Source organism: Zootoca vivipara, chromosome 3 (genome assembly GCF_965207765.1).
Source record: "Zootoca vivipara chromosome 3, rZooViv2.hap1.1, whole genome shotgun sequence".
In the NCBI taxonomy this organism is placed as follows: Eukaryota; Metazoa; Chordata; class Lepidosauria; order Squamata; family Lacertidae; genus Zootoca; species Zootoca vivipara.
Genome location: NC_142586.1, coordinates 104,155,997 through 104,182,864, shown reverse-complemented (window position 1 = coordinate 104,182,864; position 26,868 = coordinate 104,155,997). Strand labels below are relative to the sequence as shown.

Below are 26,868 nucleotides of genomic sequence, written 5' to 3'. Positions count from 1 at the left end.
ATGGCTGGAAATGAAAGGCTTTCTAAAAGTCTACAGAAAACAACCCTATTTTATTTGTTTGTTTGAAAAATTTATAACCTGCTATTTCATAAAATATAATGTGGCTCACAACATATAAAATACAATAAAATCTAACTAAAAAAATCTGTAAAGCATAATTGAAAACATCAGTAAAACAGCCTTCAGTCTGTTTTTGGACAAGGTGCAAATCAGATTATGGTTTTCATAAAATCACATATATCACCTGCATATTAGCCAAATAGAATTAACTTAAAAGAGGGACGTAATAATGTATTATGTTCCCTCCACTGACAGAAGCTATCTGTCAACAGACGGAGAAGAAAGTAATTTTTGGTGATTTTCTCCCTGCTTCTGTAGATCTGCTATGAAGAGCTGGGGAAACCTCTGGAGCAGATTTCAGCGGCTGCAGAGTGGAGTAGCAGCTGAAAACTGCTCCCCTCCTCATGTTCCTGACAGATGCCTTCCATGAATAGAGAGGGGGCAGAACTGGATGGAACCCGTGTCTGCCATTCAGCAGGCCAAAAACAGCATGTATACTGGGGGAAACAGTTTGGCAAAGCAGACTGCTAAAAGAGAAGGCAACTGTGTTCAGATGTTTCTACTGATAACGTTACTGTTTTCCTCTTTTTGTAAACTCCATTGAGGTTTGTGTGTTTTAACAGCCAAGCAGCATATAAATTTTATGAAATAAATACATAAATAAATACCTCCACTCTGGCCTCCCCCTTGCCCTGTGCCTCCCCTGCGATAGGCTCTGGGGATGTTGGGAGAACCCCCAGAACAGCATTATGTGGTCAGGAGGAATCATTCCAACTGGCAAGCTAATATACTAGCACAGATCAAATATCTGTATTAGCCAAATTCCACCCATTGACTTCCATTTCCATTTTAAAAACTGACCACGGTTTGTAGTCATCTGTTTGTAGTCATCGGTTTGTAGTCAGATGTTAACAAACCATCATTTATTACAGGAATCTTTCTCTCCTGCTTTCAAGTGAAGCTATCTTAGTTGCCCAAACCAGTTTCTTAGTTTGGAAAGAACGGGAAAATGATTTAAGAAACCAGAAATTGTTGCCAAGGCCAGGCACATGCAGGGAGAATGTGCAGGCATACATTTTCTTGAACCGAAGTTTATGAGGTCAGAGCTGTTACATATGAACTAGGCCAGTAAGCATATTTCCTGCAAGTAGTGACAGCCCCTCTTACCTTTGGCGGTAAAGGTGGTGGCACTTTAGCCTTCATAGTTGAGCTACAAGAGGGAAAACAAGGATGAACTACAAAGATTCAGTGATCATTTTAAAAGTTAGATATTCATTACATATATAAAGAGAGGGGGGTACCACTGAAATGATCTAAACTGGGGTGGGCAATATAAAAACTTGTATTTTTAAGGTGGCCCATGGGTTCTTGACAGATTCCTCAGAACTCCAGTTTAATTTTAAAAAAAATAAGTGTGTGTGGATGTAATTTTCACCATCATGATTGCAGGCAAATGTGAAAAGAATGGCAAAAGCAATCAGGGTTCAGAAACAAGGTGAGTCAATTACAGCAAGTCGAATTCATTGTTTTTCATGTGATTATTAAATCCATGCATCAAGGGGCAGCGTCCAACGTTGCAGCTCTGCTGGAGCAATGGATGTCTGTTTGTGCAATGGAACTTCCTTTTCCTCTTGCTGCACACTCTCAAAAATCAGCTTTAGAGGGTAGGGGGGACCCTCTGGAGCAAATTTTGGCAACACATGGCGAGGTGGGAGGGAGGAGAGGAAACTGAAGTCTTGTTGTGCCAGTGGAACTAACCTTGCAGAACAATGGATTGAATTTACCAAGGCCACATTTTGCACATTAGAAGGCAATATGCTTCCTCTACTGCAGTTCGGAATCTACTTTATTAATGAAGATGATGCATGAATTGCATTACATGCAACTAAAATATGCAAAACATTTTCTGTACCATGTCAGATTATGGTATGTTTCAAATGTAGCCCTCAGTAGTGAACCAGTTGCCCACACCAGATTTAAATTCATAACATTGGAATTTTCAGTAAACATTTTTCTACCAACCATTAAAACATTTAAATTAGGAATACAGCACTTATTGAGAAAACCCATTTGATCACAATTAAATACCAATCATTGAGGGGAGGGGTGATGGTATGTGGAGTTGATTTCAAAGAGGTAGATTATGGCAGAACGAAAAATTAAGATCCAAGGCAGATTAGGCTATATAGATTGTGTTTAGCCAGAGAAATTCTAAAGGTGGCAATCCCACATTCAATACCATTTAAAATTCCGACTAAAAACAGTGAGACTTAAATGTGTATAACAGAATGCTGAACAAGAGACAGGCTTTTAAAAATGATGTGCTATGAAGAACTTTGCACATATTCTCTAAGAGGCTACTAGATGCAAATATTTCTACCCCTGATAAAAAAAATATTTTGTATTTCAGTTTGGCCACAGCCAAGGTTAACTTATTAAAATAGGTAAGAAGACATTCTGTCTTATTCTTGCCCGAACTCCCTATATATCACCACTTATCCCCAAACGGGCTTATGTCTCAAAGAAAAGCCTGCTCAAAAGTCCAGCTTTAGAAAAATGAGATATCAGCAGAAATGGAAATTCTTGATGAAGTATTTTATTTACCCAGAGTTTGGGTTTATGGTATTGATTGGACTCCCTACATATTGCTGGGGAATCACATTTGTTCTCCTTGATTGTCTTTTTCCAAACTCCAGTATTGTCCTGTTAAATAACAGCACATTTATGATATTTTGCATTTATAAAATTGCTACTATACACAGGTTTTGAAAATACACCCTTGATTTTCTTGTATTAAAAACTACAATGCTCAAAGCAACCAGATGACAAATTAGCACAGCCATTCTACTGCCACTTAATGGAAGCAAGCCCCACTGAACTCAATGGCATTTACCATGGAATAGGTTACGTATAAGGTTATACTGTAAAAGTCGTTACTCTTGAATAGGATAAATAGGATTATATTGTAAAAATCAGTATCACATATTGCCTCAACTAATGGCAGAATTCTTCCAGTGGACGGGTCTTTCAGATGAGCTGTTTCAATCCTAAAAATCTTATTGTCAGGAGTATGGGCAGGAGTCAGGCTCTGGGGCCTGTAGTGCTTTGCAGGACTGGGGCCTGCCTCAGCTTGTGCTGGAGAAGCAAGGCGTGGCCACACAGGTGGAGACCTCAGCTTGTGCTGGAGAGGCAAGGAGTAGTCTCTCAGGTGAGGCCACTTGTTATCTCACTGCACCTGGTGGCAGGAGCTGGGAGGGATAAAAGCTCAGCATTTCCCTTCAGCTCTTTGCCACAGCAACGCTTTCCCTGCCTGGTTGCATCTGGCCTCTTGATCCTTGCTCCGTGGACCCTTGCCTTGCCGACGTCTTGATCCTTGCTCCGTGGACCCTTGCCTTGCCGACGTCTTGATCCTTGCTCCGTGGACCCTTGCTTTGCCTTCGCCTTGATCCTCGGCCCTTGGACCTTCGCCTTGCTTCTTGTTCCTTGGACCTTCGCCTTGCTTCTTGTTCCTTGAGCCTTCGCCTTGCTTCTTCCCCCGTGGACCTTCGTCTCTGCCTTGCTCCTTGACCCTGCAACTGCCTGCTGCTGGACCCTCAGCCCTGCTCCTGTTCCTGCTTCTTCACCACCATCTTGCCTCTGGTCCTGACGCCCGCCGACCGGACCGTGACACTTATCAGCTACTACCGGTATATAATCTGCAAGGTCTTTGAAACTCATCATGCAAGTCTAAGCAGGATAGGGCTCCCAAACATGCCCCTTCAGATACAGTACTACCACATGGAAATAGCATCCTGATACATTCTGATGTAGGCTATAAGCACAAATGAAAGTATCAGGATGCTATTTCTGTGTGGTAGCACTGTATGGTGCTGGTAACACCAGCTCCTGTTGTAGAATGTTTTCATCTAAGGCAGCAGGAGAGGAGCGTCTGGTGTTGGTAGCTGTGAAATTGCAATGGGATTATGTAAATTTCAGTAGTAAGTTTTAAATAGAGGGCTGGCGGAGTTCAGATGGGGCAATGTAAAATTAACAGCAATGGTTGCATTGCAGTTAAGTTTAATATTGCATATTGTTATTCTTAGTGAAGTTTACAGGTTGAGTTACAGCTTCAAATTCTTCCTCCCCCCCCCCATAATCATTATTTACATATACTGTTCTTTTTTCTCCCTTCCCTATTCACTGGCCTTCTAGTGGTATATTTAAAATAAATGTTCCAAACAAAATTTTAGCTTCATGAGTCCTATCTAGTCATCACTCTCTCTCACTGGGGCAATTTAAGCAAATCAATTCCACGAGTTAACTATGGTTTGTTTAAACAAGCCTGCTTCATAGCCCATGACATGAAGTTGGTTTGTTTCAAGCAACCCATAGATATGATCAAACACATTTGGTCAGTGCAGGCAACACAACAAACTGCAGCTAATCTAAACTTGAAGCAAAAGCTTCCAAACTTCTCCTTACAGCCATGCCAAAAGGAGGATGGAGAAGAAGAATTCACGAACCCAAGGCTCACGGTGGCTACTTCCTGTCACACTAAACAATGGCTTAGGGTTACGTCTGAAGATGACCAAACTGTGGAGCAAGAAATGTTGGTGGGGTGATCATAAACCACACACAGGCTGAACAAGCTTTTCTTGATTGTCTACGAACCAGATCTACTTTGAAGATTAGCAGAACTTACTGTTTAGCGTCATCACTGTCCCCTTCTTCCTCATCTTCCAGATGTGCGACATGTCCCCTGAGGAATTAAACAGGATATCACTTCTAAATGTCAATTGTCAACTTGTCTTCAGCCATCAAAAGATTTGTTATCTGCAATCCTAAAAAGCTTCTCTTTTAGCAAATCACAGTTGCAAGACAGACAAGCAAGGGGTCCTCTGTAAGCCAAACAAGCACCATTAGACTGCGAGAGATACAAGAAACATAGTCTGCGCACAAGGAAAGGGACTTCGCAATCAAGAGAGAAAGAAAGTCAAGAATTACCGCTGATGCAGTTCTTCTTCGACTGATTTTAGAAGGCTCCTTTAAAAATAGAAGTAAAATTCAACGACTGGACACATTTAGCAAAAAGCACACAAAATCAGACACACTTTTTATATGATCTGACAAATGTACGTTGTGCAATAAATTACATCAATTGTTTGAATTTTCAGTCTGAAGTAAATAATTATTCAGCCTAAAGTGTATTAAAGTGTGTTCAGCTGTACATCAGCCTGCTAATTAATGAACCTGGGTGGACACAGCTCATCTTAATTATAGTTACTGCTGTAAAAAAAAAGTGTGGTGGTGGGGAGGGGAGAAGAACATACACTAAAATAATGCAATGCCACAAGAAAAGACTGGCAAAGCCTAGAGTAAGAAAGAAGTATCTATCTCCTCCTTTTATCATATTTACACTAATTCTAAACTATTGACTTGACTTGTTGAGTTGCACCATTAAAATCTATTTTTTACAAATAATTTAACATGGATCATTGAACTCTCTTTGAAGTGTTCCCTCACTTACAGGTATTTTATGAAGTCCATGGCACTAAAACTAGTCCTTAAGATCCTCTTTAGCAGACCTGCTGCAAGTACCTCCAACTAAGTGCACAAAGCATGGCTTCTAGGACCTACACACTGGTGACATCCTAGCTGTGGAACAGATTCCACAGAGAGACTCATTTGGCTGCCATCTTTATGGCCTTTTGCATGCCAGATGAAGACCTTTTTATTTCCCAGGGCCCTCAGATAATCTGTGATATTAAAACCTAGGGCTGTGTGACATCTGCAGGCTTAAGAGTTCTCACACTGCTTTTTCTTTTGTTCCTCTATTTTATTTTTTGGAGGCCACTCAGAGAATATAGTATGTTATTGGGTGGCCTATATACATGCAATGAAATTAAAATAAAATGTATTTATTACATATACACACATATAGGCACATTTGTGGATACAGATGCAGACGAGAAAGCTGCCTTGCTATACACCTGCCAACACCAAAAAATTCATCATCCATATATGAGGCTACATTGGGTTGAATCCAGACTACAGGACTAGAGAACTGTGTCTACAGGGTGCTCCACTGGAGGGGAAGGGGAGGTCCAATTCCTGATTTAGACTCCAGAATATGGGAGGTGGCTCTGGAACCTCAGGAGAAATTGAAAAACCACCTGCCCACTTCTTCCAAAGGGAGCCTCTGCAAGATCTTAGTCTTGATCCAACTTGAGTATCTCAAACTAGGGATTCAATAGTCAGTTTTTACTGTAAATGTACAACTGGTTTCACTGCATAAACATCAAATTCCTGATCAAACTGATAACTACATTAAAAACCACTGCCAGATCATTTGGGGGTGGGGGTGGGGGTCGGGGGAGAAAAAGAATGGGCATTACTAAAAATACTCACTTATTTCCACCCAAGAAGTAACTGCCTTGGGGACCTTGACCATATTCTAGTTGCAAATCCTATTGAGAGAAAAGAAAACATCAAGCTCTGTCTCATCTTATTGCATTCCCGCATTAAAAAATAATTATCTAACTAGCTCCGGCTGTTCTTACACAAACTTGAGTCCCACAAATAGCTTCACAGCATATACTGTGATACAAATAATGCATGTTGTACAGCAGATTCCCTCAAATTTCTCTAACAGAATACTATACTTCTAATATGACACTTCTGTGCATTTAAAGAGAGGAAAAGATACAAGATTTGTAAATATTCTGCTTGAGATGCTCTGTTGCACAGTTGCATACAGACAATATCCATAGGTTTCCTGGGCAAGCAGAAAAGCACCTTCCCTTGTGTAAGGTGTAGGCAGCACCCCTGATTTCTGCTAATTTCTCCTTCCTGCTGCAGCCCCCAATGCCATATCCCATACAGTGTTGGCGTAACTGGACATGAGAAGGTGCTAATTTCCTTCATAAGCGTAAATCACCCCATGGATGAGCTAACTGCAAGTGCAAGGTCAGCCAAACCAGCAGCTATGGTAACAGCCCTGTTCCCTGGCTAGATCTGTGATTAAGGTATGTCAGCTCAGTTAGTCTGTGAGTCGTCAGTCTGCTGGTGTTATTTGCCCGGTGGCTGGAATTTATTTGGAGCAACAGAGCTACTTTGCAAATGTATGCATCTGCATATATCTGTCTCTGCAAAAGCCTACAAGCTGTACATATCTAAGTCCAGAACTGTTCTACTGAGCCTTATCTTCTGCAACAGTAAACTATTTGGACCTTAGGCAGCTTCTGTGTGGTGACTGGTACTGGAAGCGACTTCCGCTGCACGGCTGTTCCTGGTAGTACAGAAACCCCCAGAAACAGATTTTCAAGGGGGTGCAGGGAGGCATGAAAGCCCAGTTCTACGAGACAAACTCTGCTCAATGAAATTAGGACCCAATCAAACAGCTCTTTCGATTTATGAGAGTCATCAGGGTCCACAGTTCATTTCCTCCTACTTTGAATTGCTACTCCCAAAATGCACAAAATCTGTGCAGGGAAAGATGAACATACATGCCATGAGCAATGGCGGCTTGATCATATAACTTTAAAGTCTCTGAAAGGCTCTTATTGTAAACAACCCAATATATTTTAATGTAAAGAGATCACCTTGTACGACTTATCCAACAACCATAATTCAAAAGTGCAAGGGCTCTGAAATCTCCATGGATGCAAATGAATATGAACTAGGGATCCTAGCTTTGCAGTACAGAAATATATCTTCAGAATCCTGGAAGCCACAACTTTCATGTGAGGAAAAAGCTTAGGAGTCCTAATGATTTTAATAAGTGGTTTTAGTAGGCCAAGGTCAATGTGCGACCACTTATTTCACAGCAGGGACAATGTCATCATCTGCTGGAGCTCTACCTGCCAAACCTCTGCATGTCAAATAAACTTTTCTCAGAAAGAAACCCACCATATAAACTACACAAAGAAAGAGGCAGGCTACAGTAGCATGCCACTTCTATTTTTGGAAAATTCCAACACTCCTTTGAAAATGGTCATAAAACAGCAAGGAAGTTTTTTTGAGTCAGCTAGAATTCTTTCTGGATGATTCAAACCAGGAGGCATGGGGTGAGAGAAAAACTGGCTTGTTATTGAAGCTATGATATCTGCTTTAGTCCAACATTCCTTTTTTGTAGTATACAGTAAGCCCAAAACTTTAAGCACATTTAACTTAAACACATTCAGCCTAAGCAGCTTTGGCCCTATGTACCTGAAGGAGCATCGCCACCCCCATCATTCAGCCCAGACACTGAGATCCAGCCCCAAGGGCCTTCTGCTGGTTCCCTCAGTGCAAGAAGAGAAGTTGCAAGGAACCAGGCATTGGGCCTTCTTAGTAGTTGCGCCCGCCCTGTGGAACGCTATCCCATCAGATGTCAAGAAAATAAAAAAACTCTCTGAGTAACCTCAGCCATTGTTAGATTGATGTGATCCTGCTCCTTTCGATTACCATAATTCCATTACCTACCACCTACTTCTTATATAGCAGGTACGTCCAACAGGTAGATTGTGATCTACCAGTAGATCACCGGATGTCTGTGGTAGATCACTGCTAGATTACTGGCACCCCTAAAAAAAGCTCACCCAAAATTTTCCTCTTCCCTAAAAAAGCTGAACTATGACCTGAAGCCCTAAACAAAAATGGGCCTCCCTCCCTCCTAAAAGAAGCTCAACAAGTTTGACCTAAACCCCCCAAAACAGGGCTTCCCTTCCTTAAAAAAACTCAACAGCTTTGACCTGAACCCCCCCAAAAGGGGGTAGATCACTCCCAGTTTTTAACTCTGTGAGTAGATCAGAGTCTCTTGGGAGGTGGCCACCCCTGTTATATAGTATAGTCTCAAATCCACCCACCCACCCATATATTACCAACTATAGAAAACCTTGTGCCTTCCAGACGTCTTGGACTACCACTACTAGCCAGCATAGCCATGCATCATGCCAAAGCAACATGCGCCACCATTTTTAGTGGCCAGTAAAGCATTTTTATCAAGGAACATTTATAAATATGATCTGCTCTCTTTTTATAAGCAAAGAGAAAATTAAGATCATGTTTGGAAAACAAAGCTTGCTGATAAATGACTGTTTACTTGGAGGCAAGGGGCGAGATGGATCAAGGACAAGAATGTTAATGAGGATGCTGGGTTAAACTATGGAGGAAGTGAGGGTGACTCCAAAAGGACTTCGTCTAGAGTGATGCAGAACTTGGCAACTTCAGAAATGTTTTTGGATCTGAGGCATGTGGGTAAGAAGGGAAAATTGAATCAAGAATTATTTGAGGGCAGAAATTGCTCACATTCACTCTGAACTTGAAGCTGCAGTTAAGGCGAATCCTGGTGAGATCCCCAGAGTACTGCGTAGGTGCATGTTGTGGGATTAGTATGAGTGAGCATGGTCTGAGGATGTGGACAGGGCACTTTGTAGGAGTGTGGCGGACAAAGGTCCAAGCATACTTCACTGTGAGAGCTTCAGAAGCAGCAATAGATTGCCTCCCTCTGAAGGAGACAACTCTGGACCCAGAGATATTAAGTAACTGTTGCACGGTTGCAAATATCCCTTTTTTGAGTAAGGTGTTCAAGAAGGGGACAACTGCAGGTGAATCTGGATATAGCTGAGTTCTGGATCTATTTTAATCTGGTTTTTCAACAAATCTGTCTTTGCTACCAACTGATTATGGAAAGGGGGAGCACTATCCTACTTATTTTTCTCAACATCTTGGCAGCTTTTAATACAATAGATCACAGTATCTTCCTGAACTGGTTCTGTGGGTTGGTGGTACAACTGTGCTATAGTGGTTCAATTCCTACCTTCAGGGTCATGTTGAGAGATGTCTGTTTGGCCTCTTGGCAATAGTGCTAAGGGATTCCCCTCTGTCTCCCATGTTATTTATTTTAATATCTGTAATAAAACTTTTGGGAGGAATCATCCAGGGGTTTGCAGCAAATTGTCATCAGTATGACGACACCCAGTTCTATCTTTCCACTCCATCAGAATTGGAAAAGGTGGTAGATAGGATGGATAGATGCTTAGAGGCAGTGACAGACCAGATGTGGGCCAAAAAATTACAACAGAATCCTGAAAACTCAGAAGTACTGTGGCTAGTCAAGTCTCTGATCTAGGAACTGGCCTAGGATAAGGGCGGCAGTTGCCCTGTGGAACAGGTATGTAGCTTGGTGGTCCTTTCTTATCCATAATTATTGTCCTTAGAAGCCCAGGTGGTATTAGTGGCTAGGAGAGCCTACTGCCAGGTACAGCTGGTTTACAAGCTACATGGACCAAGCCAGCCTGCTATCAGTAATTCATACCCTAGTGACCTCCTGTTTGATTACTGCAACGGGCTTTAGAGTTGCCCTTGAAAATTGTCTGGAAGCTGCAACTTGTGCAGAATGTGGCTGTCAGGTTATGAACTAGAGCAATGAGATGGGCTCACAAAGCACCTGTCTTAAAATCTCTACATTGGCTGCCTGTGCTCTACTGGGCTCGTTTCAGTGTGTTAAGTGACGGCTTGCAGAAACGAAACCTCTCATACCAGCCCATTTGATCCTTAATATCAGCTGGGGAGGGGGTTCTGCTCATCATGCCCAGCAAGATTCATGAAGGGCCTTCTCTGTGGTAGGGCCCCAACTCCCCAAGAGCTACATCTATCTCCTATGTTGTTTAAATATTTAGCTTATATATGCTTTTATTGACGCATTTTGTTGCTGTGGTTCTTGTGTATCTCCTTGAGCTCTTTGAAGGCAGGATGATCCATAAATACTCTGAATAAATAAATAAATAAATTTCAATTACCTCCAGGGTGACCCCCACCCCCAAGCAAAATAATCTGTGCAGTCTCAACAGTTTCTATACAACCACTTAAATAGCATTAAGCTAAGCATCTATAAATTTTTACGCGACTGGAACTTTAGCAGGAGTAAATGCTTGAGTTTGTGTCACAGGGGGTTCCCAACGAAGAAACCATGCTTTAGATGTTTTCTTGATATGGCATATGGTAGCCACAAATCAGAGAAACACTAGTGAAATACTTGAGGGCCCTTATATAGGATTTGGTAGTTTTTTGTGGGAAAGAGGGAAGCTGTAGCAGTTGCACAAACATAGAAACTAGAGCTCTTATGGCTGGGCAGAGGCAAGATGCCACTCTCAATTTGCAAAGCACAAATCCACGACAATATGTATTCTACTGCAGTGACAGAAAAATTAATAAGAGAAAATAAGCAAACCGCTACAAAAAACTAAAAAGATCCTTCATCTGCCACCGTACGTTAGAAATCTCACAGGAACATTTTTATGAAAAGTGACATCTGTCAGTGTGGTTTACGTTTGTATTATTTAATGGTCTAAACCTTTGTTTATAGCCAGGTTACTACTCTACTGTCTGTTAGCATCAATAGGCTAAAATACGATCATGTCTCTTTCTAATCTACTATTACTAGATGCTTTTAAAAATAACCTACACTTCATCCTGGATACAGTTACAGCAAAACAATGGGAAAGAAATTCATTTGTGTACTGTCCTAGCGTATTTCTGTGGGAAAGTAAAGCTTGCAAAATGAAGGTGATAGAGGCAAGAATAAAACACCACCATCTTAGTTTGCACAGAGTGTTCCTAACACAAGGTTTTGAACGCTCAAGCCATATCTCTGGAGACGAAAGACACATGGGCATACACATGGAAATTCAGCAGTTTTCATGTAGATGCTGTGGCAAGAAGGTCCATCAAATAGAAGCAGCTATCCAACATAAACAGAATAACTAAGTTCCACTCTAAACAAAACCGTGGGATATTTAATCATATCCAAGTGAACAGTGAATGAAACCGCACTGGATTCTGAAAATTCCACTGATACTCTTTCATTAGTAGTGCTGTTCAGTACAGTATTTGCAACAAAACCTTGGACAATCCAAGGTAATCAGAAGTGGCTAAACATTGCAAATTTGGGCAAATAGCTATACCAGACAATTTTGTCCTTAAAGTGATTGTTCGTATTCAAATTTTAATATCTCTGCACTGGTTGAGCCACTCAACAGAATGGAGCGCTCATGAGGGTGAATGTTTGTGCAGTGGATGTCTAAGGTTTGAATAACCAATATTTGTGGTCTTTTATTTTTTAGATATAGAAAGCTAGACAATACAAAAGAATTTTGCTTTAGAAATGTATATATTGTGCATGTTACTTTTACAATTGGCAAAAGTTATAAACACAGAAAATGAAATACTAGTTTTCAGGAAGAGTGTCAACTAGGTAATTATTGCTAAGGAATTCAAAATCATAATACTATTATTATACCTAGTATATGCACATGTGATGCATTAGGGAGTTCAGTGTGCTTCCCATATATATTCCCATATATTAATATAATATATTAATATAATCCTTACAACAACCCTGTAAAGGTATGTCAGTATGAATCGCCCTCATATTTCAGATCTGGGGTCTGAAGGCAAGAGCAAGCAGCTTGTTAGCAGTTTGGATTTCACTTAAGTGATATTGCTTTTGCTTCAGAACCAGGAATGTTGCTTGGATAGAAAAGAGTAAAATAAGATGCATTTTTTAGCACCAAGCATGGTATTTTAGAAATGATCTCTGAAGTGATGCTATATATTTTGGATTAAATGGTTTCAATTTTCAGGTGATGCAAGAAGTGTCAATTGTACTGAAAGATCATTCCTTAAAGAATGATCTTTTTTCTGTCAATGGCCACATTCCTCCAAGAACAATTTGTAAGAAGCTGCAAGGCAGTAGTGGGCAACCCCTTTTCTCTCTCCCACTTTCTCTGCCCCCCCCGGGGGGGGGGAGGTTCAGATTGCTCTTCCCAGGGGTCTTGGTTAATCACTCCCTGTCTTAAGTTATCTCAGGAAAGCCACAGACATTGGATGACATGGCACAAATCGCACTCCATTCTGCAAAGACTACGTTCAAGCAGACATGCAGCAAATAAAATAATAATGATCAATAAATAAATTAAATTTGTATACTGCCCTTCATCTGTAGATCTCAGGGCAGGTCACAGCATAAAAATACATGATCGAAACACAATCGCTTTCAATACATGTTTTGGTTACAGCTTGCAATTACCTAGGAGATAGTGACCCTGAGTCCTGGCCTGAATGACAACCTAAGCCAGGCATCCCCAAACTTCGGCCCTCCAGATGTTTTGGACTACAATTCCCATCATCCCTGACCACTGGTCCTGTTAGCTAGGGATCATGGGAGTTGTAGGCAAAAACATCTGGAGGGCCGCAGTTTGGGGATGCCTGACCTAAGCCAAACCTTGGCTTACCTCCCTGTAACGCTGCAGCAAAAAGGACCAAAGGAGGCGCAAAGCAGCTGTGGGCAGTCTTGCTAAGACAGGGTTTGACTTCGCATGCCTTGCAAACCAGGCCACTGTTTTGCCCTTAGGATACAACTGGGAATGAGGGTTAGGCTCATATACTACCACTTGCACTTTCATCCCAATGGAAAGAAGGCGATGAGTAATTTGTGCCCAAACATGAGACCTCTCCAACTGTGAGAAATAGAACCCAGTTTCTAGAAGGTTCATTCTCACAAGAGGCAGGGAAAATCTATGTTCAAACAAACATGGCATTTCCCAAGTTCATTTGTTACCTTCTGCTCACATTCATGGAAGCAGAGGAAGGAGCACACATGCCCCAAATCTGCTCAGAATCTCAGAGTAGGTAGAATCCTGGGAGTAAAACAGTGCTTGGCTAAGGCCACTGTCACCATCCTTCCCAATGTAGAAATCACTACAAGCTTCCTAAAATCTGCACACAGGCACAGGATATGCCAACTATCTATCTAAAAGACAAGCTTGTTCTCACACTTCCGACATCTCTTTTAACTGTACACGCAATTCTGAAATATCTTTGGCGGAAAATCAAGAATGAACTTCCTAATGAGAAAGATAGCGTTTGTGAAAACAGATGACGCACAGCACATGTTATGTTTAGTGCAGATGACCGTAAAGTATGTACCAACATGCTATGTGGTTTACTGCTATTAAGAGGAAATTGTTTCCCCTTGAAGAGAGATCACAATTAGCACAAGTTTTGCCAAAAATTTACAGGCAGGGACAGGACAAAAATAAATATATTTATAAAAGAAATTATGTTAAAGTTCAATGTTGCAGGAGTGTCTCAGGAGATGCTATAGAACAATAGCCTAGAGTTATTCTCACAGAGCCAGCTGGAAGCCACCGTTAAACTAGGGAAAGAATTACTGGAGCTACAAATACAAATTCTTGAAGGCAGGTTTGTGTACCAAGGGGGAAGAAGCAGACAACCTCCATCTAAATGGAAGCTGGTGTCCATTGTAAACAAATGAAGTTTCGCTATGTTACCTTGTTAATGTCAAAAGTTTATTTCTTTATGAAATAAACCCAGAAAAGCAACATTTTAAGTATTAGGCAAAGGATATTAATGACTAAGATTTGTTTCTACTGCTAAAGATCAAAGGAGAAGAGATTTCTGAACAAAATAATTCTTGGCTAAAATGTTTTGAAAACTAAGTTGCTTTATGCAAAACAATTATCTGCAAATATTATTAAATCTCAGTGCTTACTGTTGTACTCATGTTTTAAGCATTAAATAAACAAATGCATGTTGGAAGAGGTGGCAAATAAGATATAGAAACAATACCTGCACTCCATTTTCTTCAAGCTGCTTTCAATCCTTCCCTTCCCAATGAAATTTGTTACCTTTTGTTATTTATGTGCTCAAGTTTCTCTCATTATGAAAAAAACTAACCTAGTCAGCAGCTTAGCAATTGTCTTAGTAATTTGTTTTAATATAGTATTAGTGAAATTACAAAAATCATTGTGAGAAATGTTAGTATATAAGAATGCAACATTGACATGGGTAATTAAAATCAGTAGCTTTATTATTACGCAAGTTTTTGATTAGTAGACCTTTTGACTATTCTACAGATGGCAAAAGCAGCGTGACAAGTGAACAAAACATTTAACTTTGAAAAACAAAAAAGACGAACACACACTGACAAAGAAAAAGCAATAGATGAAAATACCAGATTAGATCTTGCAGTGTAGTATATTTCTTCTGAACTGTCCGAAAAATCGTTACTGACGGGCTGTTCATCAGACAAAGACCAGAAACTCAGGTTAATTACTTTTAGACTGAAAGACATCTAAGTACAAAGGGACATTGTTGCACCATAGCTGACTCTGCCATTACCATTTATTAAAGTGTCTAAAACTTTATACAATATAGCAGGTGGATTAGTATAGCCTTTAGATGTTCAATGGTGACTTAAGAAATGCAAGGACTGGTAATAGGTGTACATTTGTTTATACTTCTTATCCTACACACCAATATTTTTTATAAAAAAACATACATATTTTGTTGTTCTTCCCTGAAAGTTGCAAGCCACAGATTTCCCATCATTCCTGTACTATTATTTCTTACAAAGATTAACAAAGTCTTCTATTCTTAGGCAGTTCCATGTGCCAGGTGGTTTATGGTTCAAAATATGGAACCAGACCAACTTCATAGCTGTAAGCATATTTACTTCAATGCAAGCTGGTTCCAAGTGTGTTTCACACTGGGGCATATCAATGTGCATTACATGGGGTTGGACTAGATGACCCTCGGGAGTCCCTTCAAACTCTACAACTCTATGATTGAGTTCTTCCATGTTGCTGACAACTGTGTGTTATAAAAATGCTTAAACTCAAACTGCGACTTTATAGGACACTGAGGCCCAGATTCAAAGGACTGCAAAACTAGTTTTGTGAGCCTAACTAGGGGGTTGAGTCACTCTTCCTTAAACGGCGGACCCTCATGCCTCATGCTATTTTTGAGTCTGCAGTAGAAAGGAAAATAGGTTCCACTAGTACATGCCCCTTCTTTGAGCCCAGGTAGCTCTTTAAATCCCAGCAGTCTCACTTGCATCCAACCAAACAACATTATAGACCTTAGAGCTTCTTTTCTTTTCTTTTGAAAAAAAAAGTGTGCATAGGAGTTTTAATCAGTAATCTGTCTCCATCTTCCACTGGTACAACAAGATGAGATATGAAGAAGTATATCTCCAACAGAACAAAGTGTTTAAAAGATAGTTCTCCAAAACTGGATTTAAAAACCAATTAACTGACGGGAAAGCAAGCTGCTCTGAAAAAAGGTATAAAGCAAGACTAACGTTGGTAAAGAACAATGCAGAAGAGAACATGCAGATGAAATGGCTGGTTCCCATGCTTAACTTTCTGCTTACAAAGTCAACCAGTATCAGCACTTAAACCTGTGAGGGAGTGGGGCAAAAACAGGAGTTGAAGTGCAACTAGACAAGCACTTCAATTGTATTTTATCTGAGTTTTGTCCCTCATGGTCTCAAGACAAATAATCTGTTTCCCAAACACAAACTTTTCTTCCATGCCAATGTTCTGGGTTCAGATTTTATAACTGCATACAATTACTGATAGATAAATTGTCATGCACAAGTAATTTTTCCACCTATTTTTGGTCTCCCTAATCTGTCCATAGCTCAGGAATAGAGCACATGTTTTGTTTGCAGAAGGTCCTAGGATAAATCCCAGGGACTTCCAGGTAGGGTTGAGAAATAAAGCTTCAACATTAACTGCAGGTCAGTATAGACCAGGCACCCCCAAACTTCGGCCCTCCAGATGTTTTGCACTACAATTCCCATCACCCTGGCCACTGGTCCTGTTAGCTAGGGATCATGGGAGTTGTAAGCCAAAACATCTGGAGGGCCGAAGTTTGGGGGTGCCTGGTATAGACCATAAGGAACTAGATGGGGGAACGGTCTGGCTCATTTGAAATACAGCAGTTTTGTATGCTCCTATCTTTAATAAGAGAGCCTGCAATATGGAAGTCAGAATGTGGAATACATGGACCACATATAGTTATTGTTGAGTAGAACTATCAAAGAGGCTAAGAAAACATGCAGGAGGCTTTGCAAACAACATACAAGATAGGAACAAGCACTTGGGAAAGAGGGAATGGGATGCAAAAACAAAACAAGTCCACACATTTAGAGTCAAGAATGTGCATTAGAAATGCAAGAATGTGGATTAGAAGCCAATGTGAAAAGAAAAACACTAAATTGAGTAAATTGTTTTCTAGAAGTACAAATCTTAAAAAATTACAACTATATAACCTGCCTAGTAATGGTCTATTGGCTATAATCATGAATCAAGAAATAAACAGAGCAAATTTCCAGCCTTTGCTCAGAAAGATACATAATTAGAGAAATGCAAATCTACCATGAAAAACCTGGTAGACATCCAAATAAAGGTGTTTTTGGAAAAAATGGGAGAACAGTGGCCTAAGAGATGTTGAAACTGAGAAAGCTGAAGGACTAGATGAATTTCCTGAAGGAAATTTTAGCAATCAAGATACTTCCCAATATGTATCAGGATGGCTGGTTTAAAGAGTATACCAAAGTTATATTTTCTCCAAGGAAAAATGAAATTACATGGATATGAAGTAAAGTAAGAAATGTCTTTATCATTTTACTGCATAAAAGTCTTCATGTGTTTCTATCCTGAGAGATAATTAAACACAAGGCGGGTGTCTAAGGACCATCAACACTCCTCATTATGAGTTCATGATTTAAGAGAATGCAGCAGCTAATCCAACACTGCCTTGTGGCTCATATCCCGAGTGAGAGATCTGTAGAGTTGTCAGCTTAAAACATGACACCTGCTGGTACCTTTAAAAGTTAGGAGGCAGTGGAAGAGGATGCAGCTGCCACGCATCAAGTACCATTCTTCTAAAAGACCACACTACTTCCTTGCCTGCTGTACAAAACAAAGCTTCAACTTCAACCTACACCAGGCAGGGAAGGAAGGAAGGGAAGAACAGGACAAGAGAGCGGAATAGTCAATTCCTCTCTGCTACCCCAATGTTTAGGGACGCGGGTGGCGCTGTGGGTTAAACCACAGGGCCTAGGGCTTGCCGATCAGAAGGTCGGCGGTTTGAATCCCCATGACAGGGTGAGCTCCCGTTGCTCGGTCCCAGATCCTGCCAACCTAGCAGTTCGAAAGCACGTCAAAGTGCAAGTAGATAAATAGGTACTGCTACAGTGGGAAGGTAAACGGCATTTCCATGTGCTGCTCTGGTTCGCCAGAAGCGGCTTTGTCATGCTGGCCACATGACCTGGAAGCTGTATGCCGGCTCCCTCGGCCAATAACGCGAGATGAGCGCCGCAACCCCAGAGTCGGTCACGGACTGGACCTAATGGTCAGGGGACCCTTTACCTTTACCCCAATGTTTAGAAAGCAACAGGCAGAATTGTTGTTGGGTGCTACCCACTGAAGACCTTAGGAAGCAAAATTTGCAAAGGGCAGCAGGAAGTAGATTTCTGCCTCCACTGCTTCCTGTGCTAAGGCAGGGGCTTGTTTGTGGGGAGTTCAGAGATAAGACGATTTGCCACATTTACTACCTATTGTTGGACTCTGCTATAACACAAAAATGGCAATTAAATCAACAATGTGCAGGCAAATATCTGGGCACAATTGGATGGAATGAAGTGGGACAACCACAAGACACAAGGGTAGACAGCATAGACTTCAGATATCCAAGAGCAAGTTTGCGTGGGACCCACCTGAATGCAATTCCCTGCTTTCTCAGTACTTTAATCTTTGCCTTGAAGTATATACTAGCCTCCTGGCCACTGGAATGTATCCACACCTCAGGGTTTCTGTCATATGGCAATCTGGTGTGCAGCCTTCTATTTGCTGACTACAATTAAGGTCCTGTCTAATGCCATCTCAATGCATAAGGCTCTTCTGTGTTTCCCCCATTGAGTTCTCTGCACTCACAACTGCTTTCAACCACCTGCCCTCTGCTAATATCCATCCTTCCATACTAATGAGATATCTGACCTTAGATGTACACACAGTGACCAAGCATATAATAGTCATGTTTTTTTAAGTAAGCAAACTGCAGAATGAGGGTGGCTAACATATTTTGGTTTGAGGAAGGTATGTCAGTAGTGTGTGTGGCCACCTCACAGACTTTCACTCTCAGTGGCATCAGGTGCTTGTGGCTGATTCAGAGGTGCAGAGCAAGCTGCCACCATTGTGACTGCAGCAGTTTTTGGCAACAGCAATGAGCAGCTGACTGTCACTGAGCGTTGGCCAGTGCTCTGGAAACATGAAGGAAACCAGCTCCACTATTATTAAAAAAGGAGAGAGAAACCAGCCCCAATGTTTGGTCAGCATTCAGGAAACAGATGAATGCCCCTTCTTGTTCCTGGAGCACCTTGACCAGCTCTCAGTGTCACCATGCAAGTCACCCCAATAAAATGGGTAAAATTTGCCATGGGTTAGTGGGCCATTAAAACTGGCTTGGCGGGCTGGGTCTGGCCCATGGACTCATCAGCACTGCTGTAAGGCGAGGCAATACTGCAGCGGGTGCAAGAGCAAAGTGATGCACGGCATGCGGGGTGGTGGGGACCCACAAGGAAGACATAAGGAAGAACACAAGTTACATGCAACAAGCCTAAATTGAGTCATTCGCCTGATGTATCAGAAGCTGAGGCTGCATAACAGCCTGCCCCACATAAAACTTGTGACCTATTAGACTCTGAGGCAAAGACACATGAGTTGTACTTGTTTAAGTTTTGGCCTGCTGTGTTTCGTAGTTACAGGGTCACAGTGACTCACAAGTCCGCCTTTGCTGCAGCAAGCAAAGTGGACGAGATTTCTACCTAATTGCCAAATTCAGTGCTCCCATCTTATGAGGAAGCTGCTCAACAGCTTTAGAGAAATATAAACGGGGTACTCAAAATAGCCTTAAAACAGGAAGGAAGACAGCTATATCTACTTGTGGGATATTTGCTTAAGAATCAGAAGACAGATCTGACTACGTTTTGAAGGATCCCAAATATTCAGAAAAAATATATATTATGCAAATCATAATTTTGAGGTCTTGCACAGATATATAAACCATACATATCCACAGAAGTCTACAAGTCTTATGCTCTGAATCACATTTTTTTTATATGGCATGATTTCGTGCAGCAAAACACATACAACTGTGTTACTCACAAACTCATGATGAGGCTCTGTCTCCTTTCTTAAAGGTGGATCAAATTTTACTTGGCCAACTATCGAAGAGAATAAATGAAATATTCAGAAGTGAGGTCAAAGCATGTACAGTAGATATATAAAATGATGGTAAAAGCCTTTGGAAAACTAGTCAGAAAGTAAGCATCGCATACAGTATTGTATCTTTTTAACATGTTTGTGTGTTTTGCAGCTCTTGGCACTTGGTTTCCAATTGGTTTTTCAAATGCTTCATATCCTTGGGAATACAATGAAGCATTGAGGAAACAGAGCCGCATGGATGAAGCTAGCTCAGCTTTGGGCAGTAAAGTTAAGCCAACCAAGAGCGATGGAAGTAAAGAAACTATATACTTCTAGCAAGACTGAAATTTTAAATCTATGATCATCTAACATAGACTGGGTGGTAATGAGCTAATACAAATCACCATCACATGACAAATTCACAATTAAGTTTGAAAACCTGCGTACGTACTTACAGTTTATTTCAGAGCGTGTTTTTTCTTCTCTCACATTTCTGCTTGTCGAATGAATTCTATGAGGCACAAGAAGAGGCTAGGGGAAATATATACATAGTTTAACAAATGAAAAGACAGGTGTTCCATATGCCTCTTGTGAATACTCTTTAAAAACACCTTTACACAAAATTCTGTATAATGAAAATCATTGCATATACACAGATATTTATCATGACTGAAATCTCTAGTATGAAATGAGCTGGAGGTACAACAGAATGCCCTCCTGTAGAAGCAGCAGTGTAAAAGCGTCCTGTGAGTTTAAGAAATTTTAAAGCATAACTTAAAATTCAACGGAGGAGACCCTTGTGAGTTTCAGATTAAGATTCCACATTCCAAAAATAGCATTAGCTCCCAGTGGAAAACTACATTCAGATAGAAACCAAGTTTCTATCACTTTATATAAAAGTCCATCATCCATGGGGACATAAGTTCTTGGCAGACTGATGTCTACTCCATTGTCTCTATTTATGAGTCTAGACCTGTCACAGCTACTAATGGTATACTATTAATGTTAAAGAAAGCCTTGGGCGAGTCTTTTTTCAATTGAGAGCCGTTATCTTTCATTTTTGGAAGAATCCTCCTTTGTCATCAAAGTCACCTTTACTAGGAAAGTATTGCTACTGCAAACGTATTGTTTGGTGGAAACTCTCACGGCGAGGTAGGTTTTAAGTGAACTGCATGAATAGACGCAGGCAGACAAAGTGATAGTGACATTCTATTTAGTTTTGTAAGTGCATGTTCATCAGCAACCAGGATGGTTTGGCAAATGGGTCTCAGGAGGGACCACCGAGGCCAATGGTGGTCGCTAATATCCCTCTCTCCTTTTTACCTGTGCATCAGGGCAGCAAGCATGCTATGAATCGTAGCAACAGTGAAGATTACAGCCACCAGCTGAAAAAGGGACCCTTACCTTCAATCTGGTAAAGTGATTGGGGGGAGGGGCACCAGGGTAGCATAAGCCTGCTCTGGAGACACCTTGCCCAGGTGCTAGCTCTGCTTTACCGCTAGTTTCTCTACTTAGCTTCCCCAATATGGGTGCATTGTAAACTTGTTGGGGTGCCAGTGGATAATTACAAGTAGAAACCATTCCAGAAGTTATGCTTTCAGCAAAACTGAAGTTATAAAACCTGAAATAAAGATTTTGCTATATAGGAGTTTAGACGAGACACTGAACTACAGTCCCCTCTAGCAACCTAATGTATTTATCTCAGTGTTATAGGGATTAAATACAAGTAAGCTTCAGGATGCATCCTGAAGGGTAAAGCAGCCTAAGCTAGCTAAGAATGTATCCCAGCTTCACATTGTAATTAGCCACTAAAGATTTTCCTATAATGCTGCTAAGTGGCATCCTTATCAGTCAATCAAAAACAGACCAGCAGGGCTTAGTTCAATACAAGGCCTGGAAACTGTCTTATTGTTTCAGATAACTAGTTTGTGGAAACTAGTTTGTGCCCTAAGCTCCACAAGCAATGACGTAGTAACAAGTAATAATTTAAGTGTGAGCATCTTCAGAAATGCTTAGGCTGCAAAGAGCTCCATCTCAGTTAATTCATAGCAAATTAGGGGACTGCAAGGTTGTTTTTCTACAGTACAACAAAAGTATTTTGGCTACTTTGAGTCTAAAGAGTGGACAAGGTTCAAAGAATCTCTGACTCTTTCAATATTTTTTTAGACAACTAAAATGTGCATTGTCAATATATACTAATGCAAACCTTAACATGGGAGATAACCCACCCCATGCAAGGATGGGAGATACAACAGTAACGAACTGCTTGGAGCTACAAAAAAGCCTGTAGCACACTATTCTGAGCAGTGCTAGTGTCTGTTGCATGGTCTCTGGGCTCTATGGTGTCTCAGAGACTAGCTAAGTCTGAAGCCCCGAGGATGCGGGCAAGAGAAATTGTGCCCAATGTCTGGCATTTATTGCCGAGTTCAACTAGTAAGCAGAATCATTGCGGCAAAACACGAGACTGGTCTCTTTGGGTAAGTCACTCTCTCTCAATCGAAGATTCCTTTCTCACCAGTTTCATTCATTCATGAGACAAGTTCTAGAAATACAGATATTCGCAAACATCCTCCTTATCCTCAGCCGTACAACATTACCTGACATGGGGAAGGTGTCTCATATATAGCTCAGATGTTTTATTTTAAAACTGCAAACGCAACGACTTCTATAACAAAGAAGTATTCTCACCTCAGGGTCATCATCATCAAAATCATGATAGGTGGAATGATCGGGATTATTCATTTTATCCAACAGTTCAATAGCAAGCGTCCGGGTCAAGGGCTGGGTAACAAAAGGGTGCTAAAGACACAAAATGAAGCAGGAGAGAAAGCAAATGGAATTTGCATTAGAATTTGAAAATTTTAACATAGATAGAAGCTGGGCGAGCTTCCTAAAACCAACAGTAAAAACAATGTATAAGTCTCCCCAAGGTTATCAAGGCAAAGTTCAGTCAAGTGCTCACTTTTCCTGCCCACTCCCCCATGGGAACAGACTAAAGATAGTAGTAGCAGCAGCTCATATGATTCTATGTATAGGGGAGGAAATCAGATAAACAAAAATAGGTGTTCCATAGGGCCTCAGCACACCAATCGTTGAACCAACTGGATACTGTATAACATAATACGCCACCCCACCAGGAATGATTTGCCTCGGCACCTGCTTATGGAAGGTTTATTCACATAAGGACAATACAACAGACAGCATTTTAACACAGTAGAAAACAATAAAATGTAAGTTATACCTGTAATAGTTTTTCAGCTGTGGGTCTTTTCTTAGGATTCTTTGTAAGTGCCATTTTCACAAAATGGTGGAAGCTATTTGACCTTTAAAATGTAATTGCAAGCTTTAGAAAGTTATTTGGGGACTACAGTAATCAATACACTGTAGCGATATAACAAAGGTATTTACCATTTCATTTTGTCCTTTAGCTTGGGAGACTGAAAGTTGCTTTTTGTCATTAGGAAGAGTGCTCTGAAAAGCAAGAACAGTTGTTACTTGCTATTTAAGAACTAAAAAACAGATATTATTTTATATCCAGGAGCAAAAACTCTGAGATGCCTTCAGTAAGGGAAAGTTTTTTGTTTTGCTTTTTGTTTAAAAAGGAAACAAAAACAAAAAACAAAAAAACACCCCACTCTATCCATGGGCCCATAACATCAAGGTAGAATGCACAAGGCAAGAATGGCAACTATCTGATTTACACCATAAATTAAATGCAACAGCAATTGGTCTTGGTTTTTTTAAAAAATGTTGAGAGTCTTTGATGACAGGGGTAGCTATACTTATTTGAGGCCTTACAGTTTGGTTCTGTAAAGACCCTGTGCACCTGGAACACGGTGTATACAGTGGCTTCTGTAGTAGGGCTCTTGCAAACATGATTCTCATTTCTCTCATCAGCTGCCTTGGCATGTGATCTTCTGAGAGCAGTGCAATATCCAAAGCTCTTCAGCTGTTACAAGCAGCACTCTTGATGGCTCTTCTTCAGGCCTCTAGCACAGTGGTCCTCAACCCCCGGGCCACGGACCGGTACCGGGCCGTGGATCAATTGGTACCGGGCCGCCCAAGGAACATTAAATACAATTAAATTAAAATTATTAAATCAAAACAATCTAAAGAAAATATAAACAATCAACGTCCCCCCCCTCAGGGGGCCGTGAAACAATCAACGCCCCCCCCCTCAGTGGGCCGCAGTAAAATGATCAAACGTTGACTGGTCCGCGGCGATAAAAAGGTTAGGGAGCACTGCTCTAGCACACAGGCTACATCTATATGTGATAGCTCAGGAAGAGCTGTCAAAAAGATGCTACTGGTAATTTGCAGGACATCTACTACTGAACGGCTGAAGTGGGGTTGAAGCACATTCAGATGACAGCATGTGTGTGTGCAGGGGAAAGGAATGTAAACCAATAACCCTTGAGAGACCTGAAGTCACCACTGCTGCCCATGTCTGAAGGTTCCTTTTTCCATCCCTCTATTGTCTCTAGCTAAGCAGGCTTCTATGATCACTGAATATCTATTTTGGAAGGAGAGTTTAGAAATGTCACACACATAAACCTTGTATCATAAAGCCTTAAAGTAAGAGAACTATCCCCTGCCCACATTTTCATATTTGAAATTGTTCCAGAGCGCTTTCCTAGAGGCATAAGGAAGAAATAAAAGGAAAGAATCACACCTTTCCTTCTTTTTCCTTCCTCTATCAAACAGTTGCCAAAGCTGACTGTGCAGGCCATCTGTCAATGGACAGAAAAATGCAAACATGCAGGTAGGTTCCGCACTCTGTGGTTAGTACGTTCTTTTTAAGAAAAACTGCAAATCACATTTATCCCGTGGTAGTTATGTTCCTATGGGTTCTAAATGCCACCTGAGCATTCCAGCTATACAAACATTTACCAACCTCATTGGATGCAAGTCAAACATAGGGGGCTGAAGTTCTGCTAGTTCTATAGCAGTTATTCCAACAGCCCATAGGTCACAGAGCTGATTATAGCCACCCTTCCTTTCAACTGCAGCAACTTCAGGGGCCATCCTAAAAATGAGAGAACGTGAGATTGGAATATGCAGCAAGTTCTAATTCTTAAATTTTGGAAACACAATGCAACCCAAGCAATTTTCAATAAATTTCATCTCCCTGTTGTTCATTACACTTTTAATTAAGCCAAACACAGCAAATGCCCTCCTACCTTCACGAGTCCCAATGCCAGGTCAAGGATGTTGTTTTTCCACTTTGCCTGCCAACATTTCAACCAGCTATTCTAATTGTATCATTAACATTTTACAACATTTATCTCCATGCTACAAGATCTATAAATACACACCCACACGCTTTTGAGGGCTCTTTTTCTTTTGGGTAATTGGCAACCGTAACTTTGCCCAAGGACTGTGTGCAGAGATTGAGAAAGACATGCCTCACTGCAAGTCCTTCAAAAACAAAGCCACAATCCATGCTGAATCCCCTACTGCCCAAATGCTGAAAAAGGAAAAGGAGTGGGAAGAAAGGGGTTGAGCGACAACTCACAAATCCTGATTCTGTCATCTCAAAACAAATGTTATGCAACGCATAAAGGTCTCCCCATGCACTTCAAGATAAAATGCAGCTCATGTTATATTTTTATCCATGCAACAAGTATTACTAAAGAAAGGACAATTACCAATATGGTGTTCCAATGAAAGATTTCCTTTTAGCAATTGTAGCTGTTATTTGTGCTGCTACTCCAAAATCAGCTGTAAAAGATTTGCAGGCAACGTGATGTAATAATTAACATACTTATTGTAACAAACAGAACAGTCAGAGTTTTATGCAGTCCAGAAATTTACAAACTGGTTGGAACAACTTTCGAAAGCCTTTGTAATCTTTGTTTCATATTTCCCTCTAACTATGCAATTATCCTCAAAGTGCAATTCCTTCCCAATTCTAAGACAATTAGTCTTTTCATTTTGAATGGGCTACCTTACAGCCTGCTCCTGCAGCCTTCTATTTCTTCCTTCTATTGTCTTCATCTCAACTGTACAATAATTACTGGTCACCATCCAAAAGAGCCTCTAAGACTAAGTCAGGCATAGGCAACCTTGGCTCTCCAGATGTTTTGGAACTAAAACTCCCATGATCCCTGACCACTGGCCCTGTCAGCTAGGGATCATGGGAGTTGTAGTTCCAAAACATCTGGAGAGCCAAGGTTGCCTATGCCTGCTCCAAGTGTATGCAGGTCAAAAATTCACATACAAACAAAGCCTTCTAGTTTCCAGCCCAGAAGTTCTGACAGCTGAAGAGGAAAGCCTTCTTTGAAAAAGAAAAAGATGAACAGCAGCTTCTGTCTTCAATCATTCTGGTAAAAACTTCAAAGCAAAAACTTGCCAGGCACACATACAACTCCTTTGGATTGTGACTGTATGCTTTCTGCTTTCCCAAGCGAAGCTACAAATAATGATATGATACTGAGTTGCTCAACCATTTGGATGATTTCACTACAACATATAGCAAAGTGTATATAGAAGTGAACGTACCTACCTAATTTCACATAGCCGTTATCAGTTAAAAGAATATTTGCTCCCTGGAGGGGGGAAATGGCAACAGACAGCTTTTAGACTTCATGTTCTTTTAACTGTTTTGACACAATGAACATACTACTTAATATTCAGAATATAAATGCTAGGAATGGAACAAACTACCAGTATAGTGCCATACTTGCATATATTAAAAAACAAGGATGGCAACTATACAACCATATCTGCACGCGTAAAGAGAGGGGTGGCAAGCAATACCCACCCTCAGGGTGAT

General features: G+C 40.8%; 1 protein-coding gene across 18 annotated transcripts in view; it reads right to left on the bottom strand.

Annotated features, from left to right (window-relative positions):
* The window catches only part of MAP4K3 (mitogen-activated protein kinase kinase kinase kinase 3), a 68,683-nt gene that overhangs the window by 19,839 nt on the left and 21,976 nt on the right, over nucleotides 1-26,868 (bottom strand). For 3 of the 18 annotated variants that reach the window (XM_035111013.3, XM_035111019.3, XM_088667398.1), the window contains exons 7-20: nucleotides 26,599-26,641; nucleotides 25,742-25,814; nucleotides 24,988-25,119; nucleotides 23,502-23,564; nucleotides 23,335-23,416; nucleotides 22,782-22,892; nucleotides 20,549-20,624; nucleotides 20,055-20,113; nucleotides 15,056-15,118; nucleotides 6,448-6,506; nucleotides 5,044-5,082; nucleotides 4,742-4,798; nucleotides 2,665-2,763; nucleotides 1,228-1,270 (exon numbers count right to left, since the gene is read on the bottom strand). In XM_035111013.3, the coding sequence (XP_034966904.1) occupies nucleotides 1,228-1,270; nucleotides 2,665-2,763; nucleotides 4,742-4,798; nucleotides 5,044-5,082; nucleotides 6,448-6,506; nucleotides 15,056-15,118; nucleotides 20,055-20,113; nucleotides 20,549-20,624; nucleotides 22,782-22,892; nucleotides 23,335-23,416; nucleotides 23,502-23,564; nucleotides 24,988-25,119; nucleotides 25,742-25,814; nucleotides 26,599-26,641 (999 nt within the window). The remainder of the gene's footprint in view (nucleotides 1-1,227; nucleotides 1,271-2,664; nucleotides 2,764-4,741; nucleotides 4,799-5,043; nucleotides 5,083-6,447; nucleotides 6,507-15,055; nucleotides 15,119-20,054; nucleotides 20,114-20,548; nucleotides 20,625-22,781; nucleotides 22,893-23,334; nucleotides 23,417-23,501; nucleotides 23,565-24,987; nucleotides 25,120-25,741; nucleotides 25,815-26,598; nucleotides 26,642-26,868) is intronic. The other 15 variants (XM_035111021.3, XM_088667399.1, XM_088667400.1 and 12 more) reach the window with 7 other exon arrangements.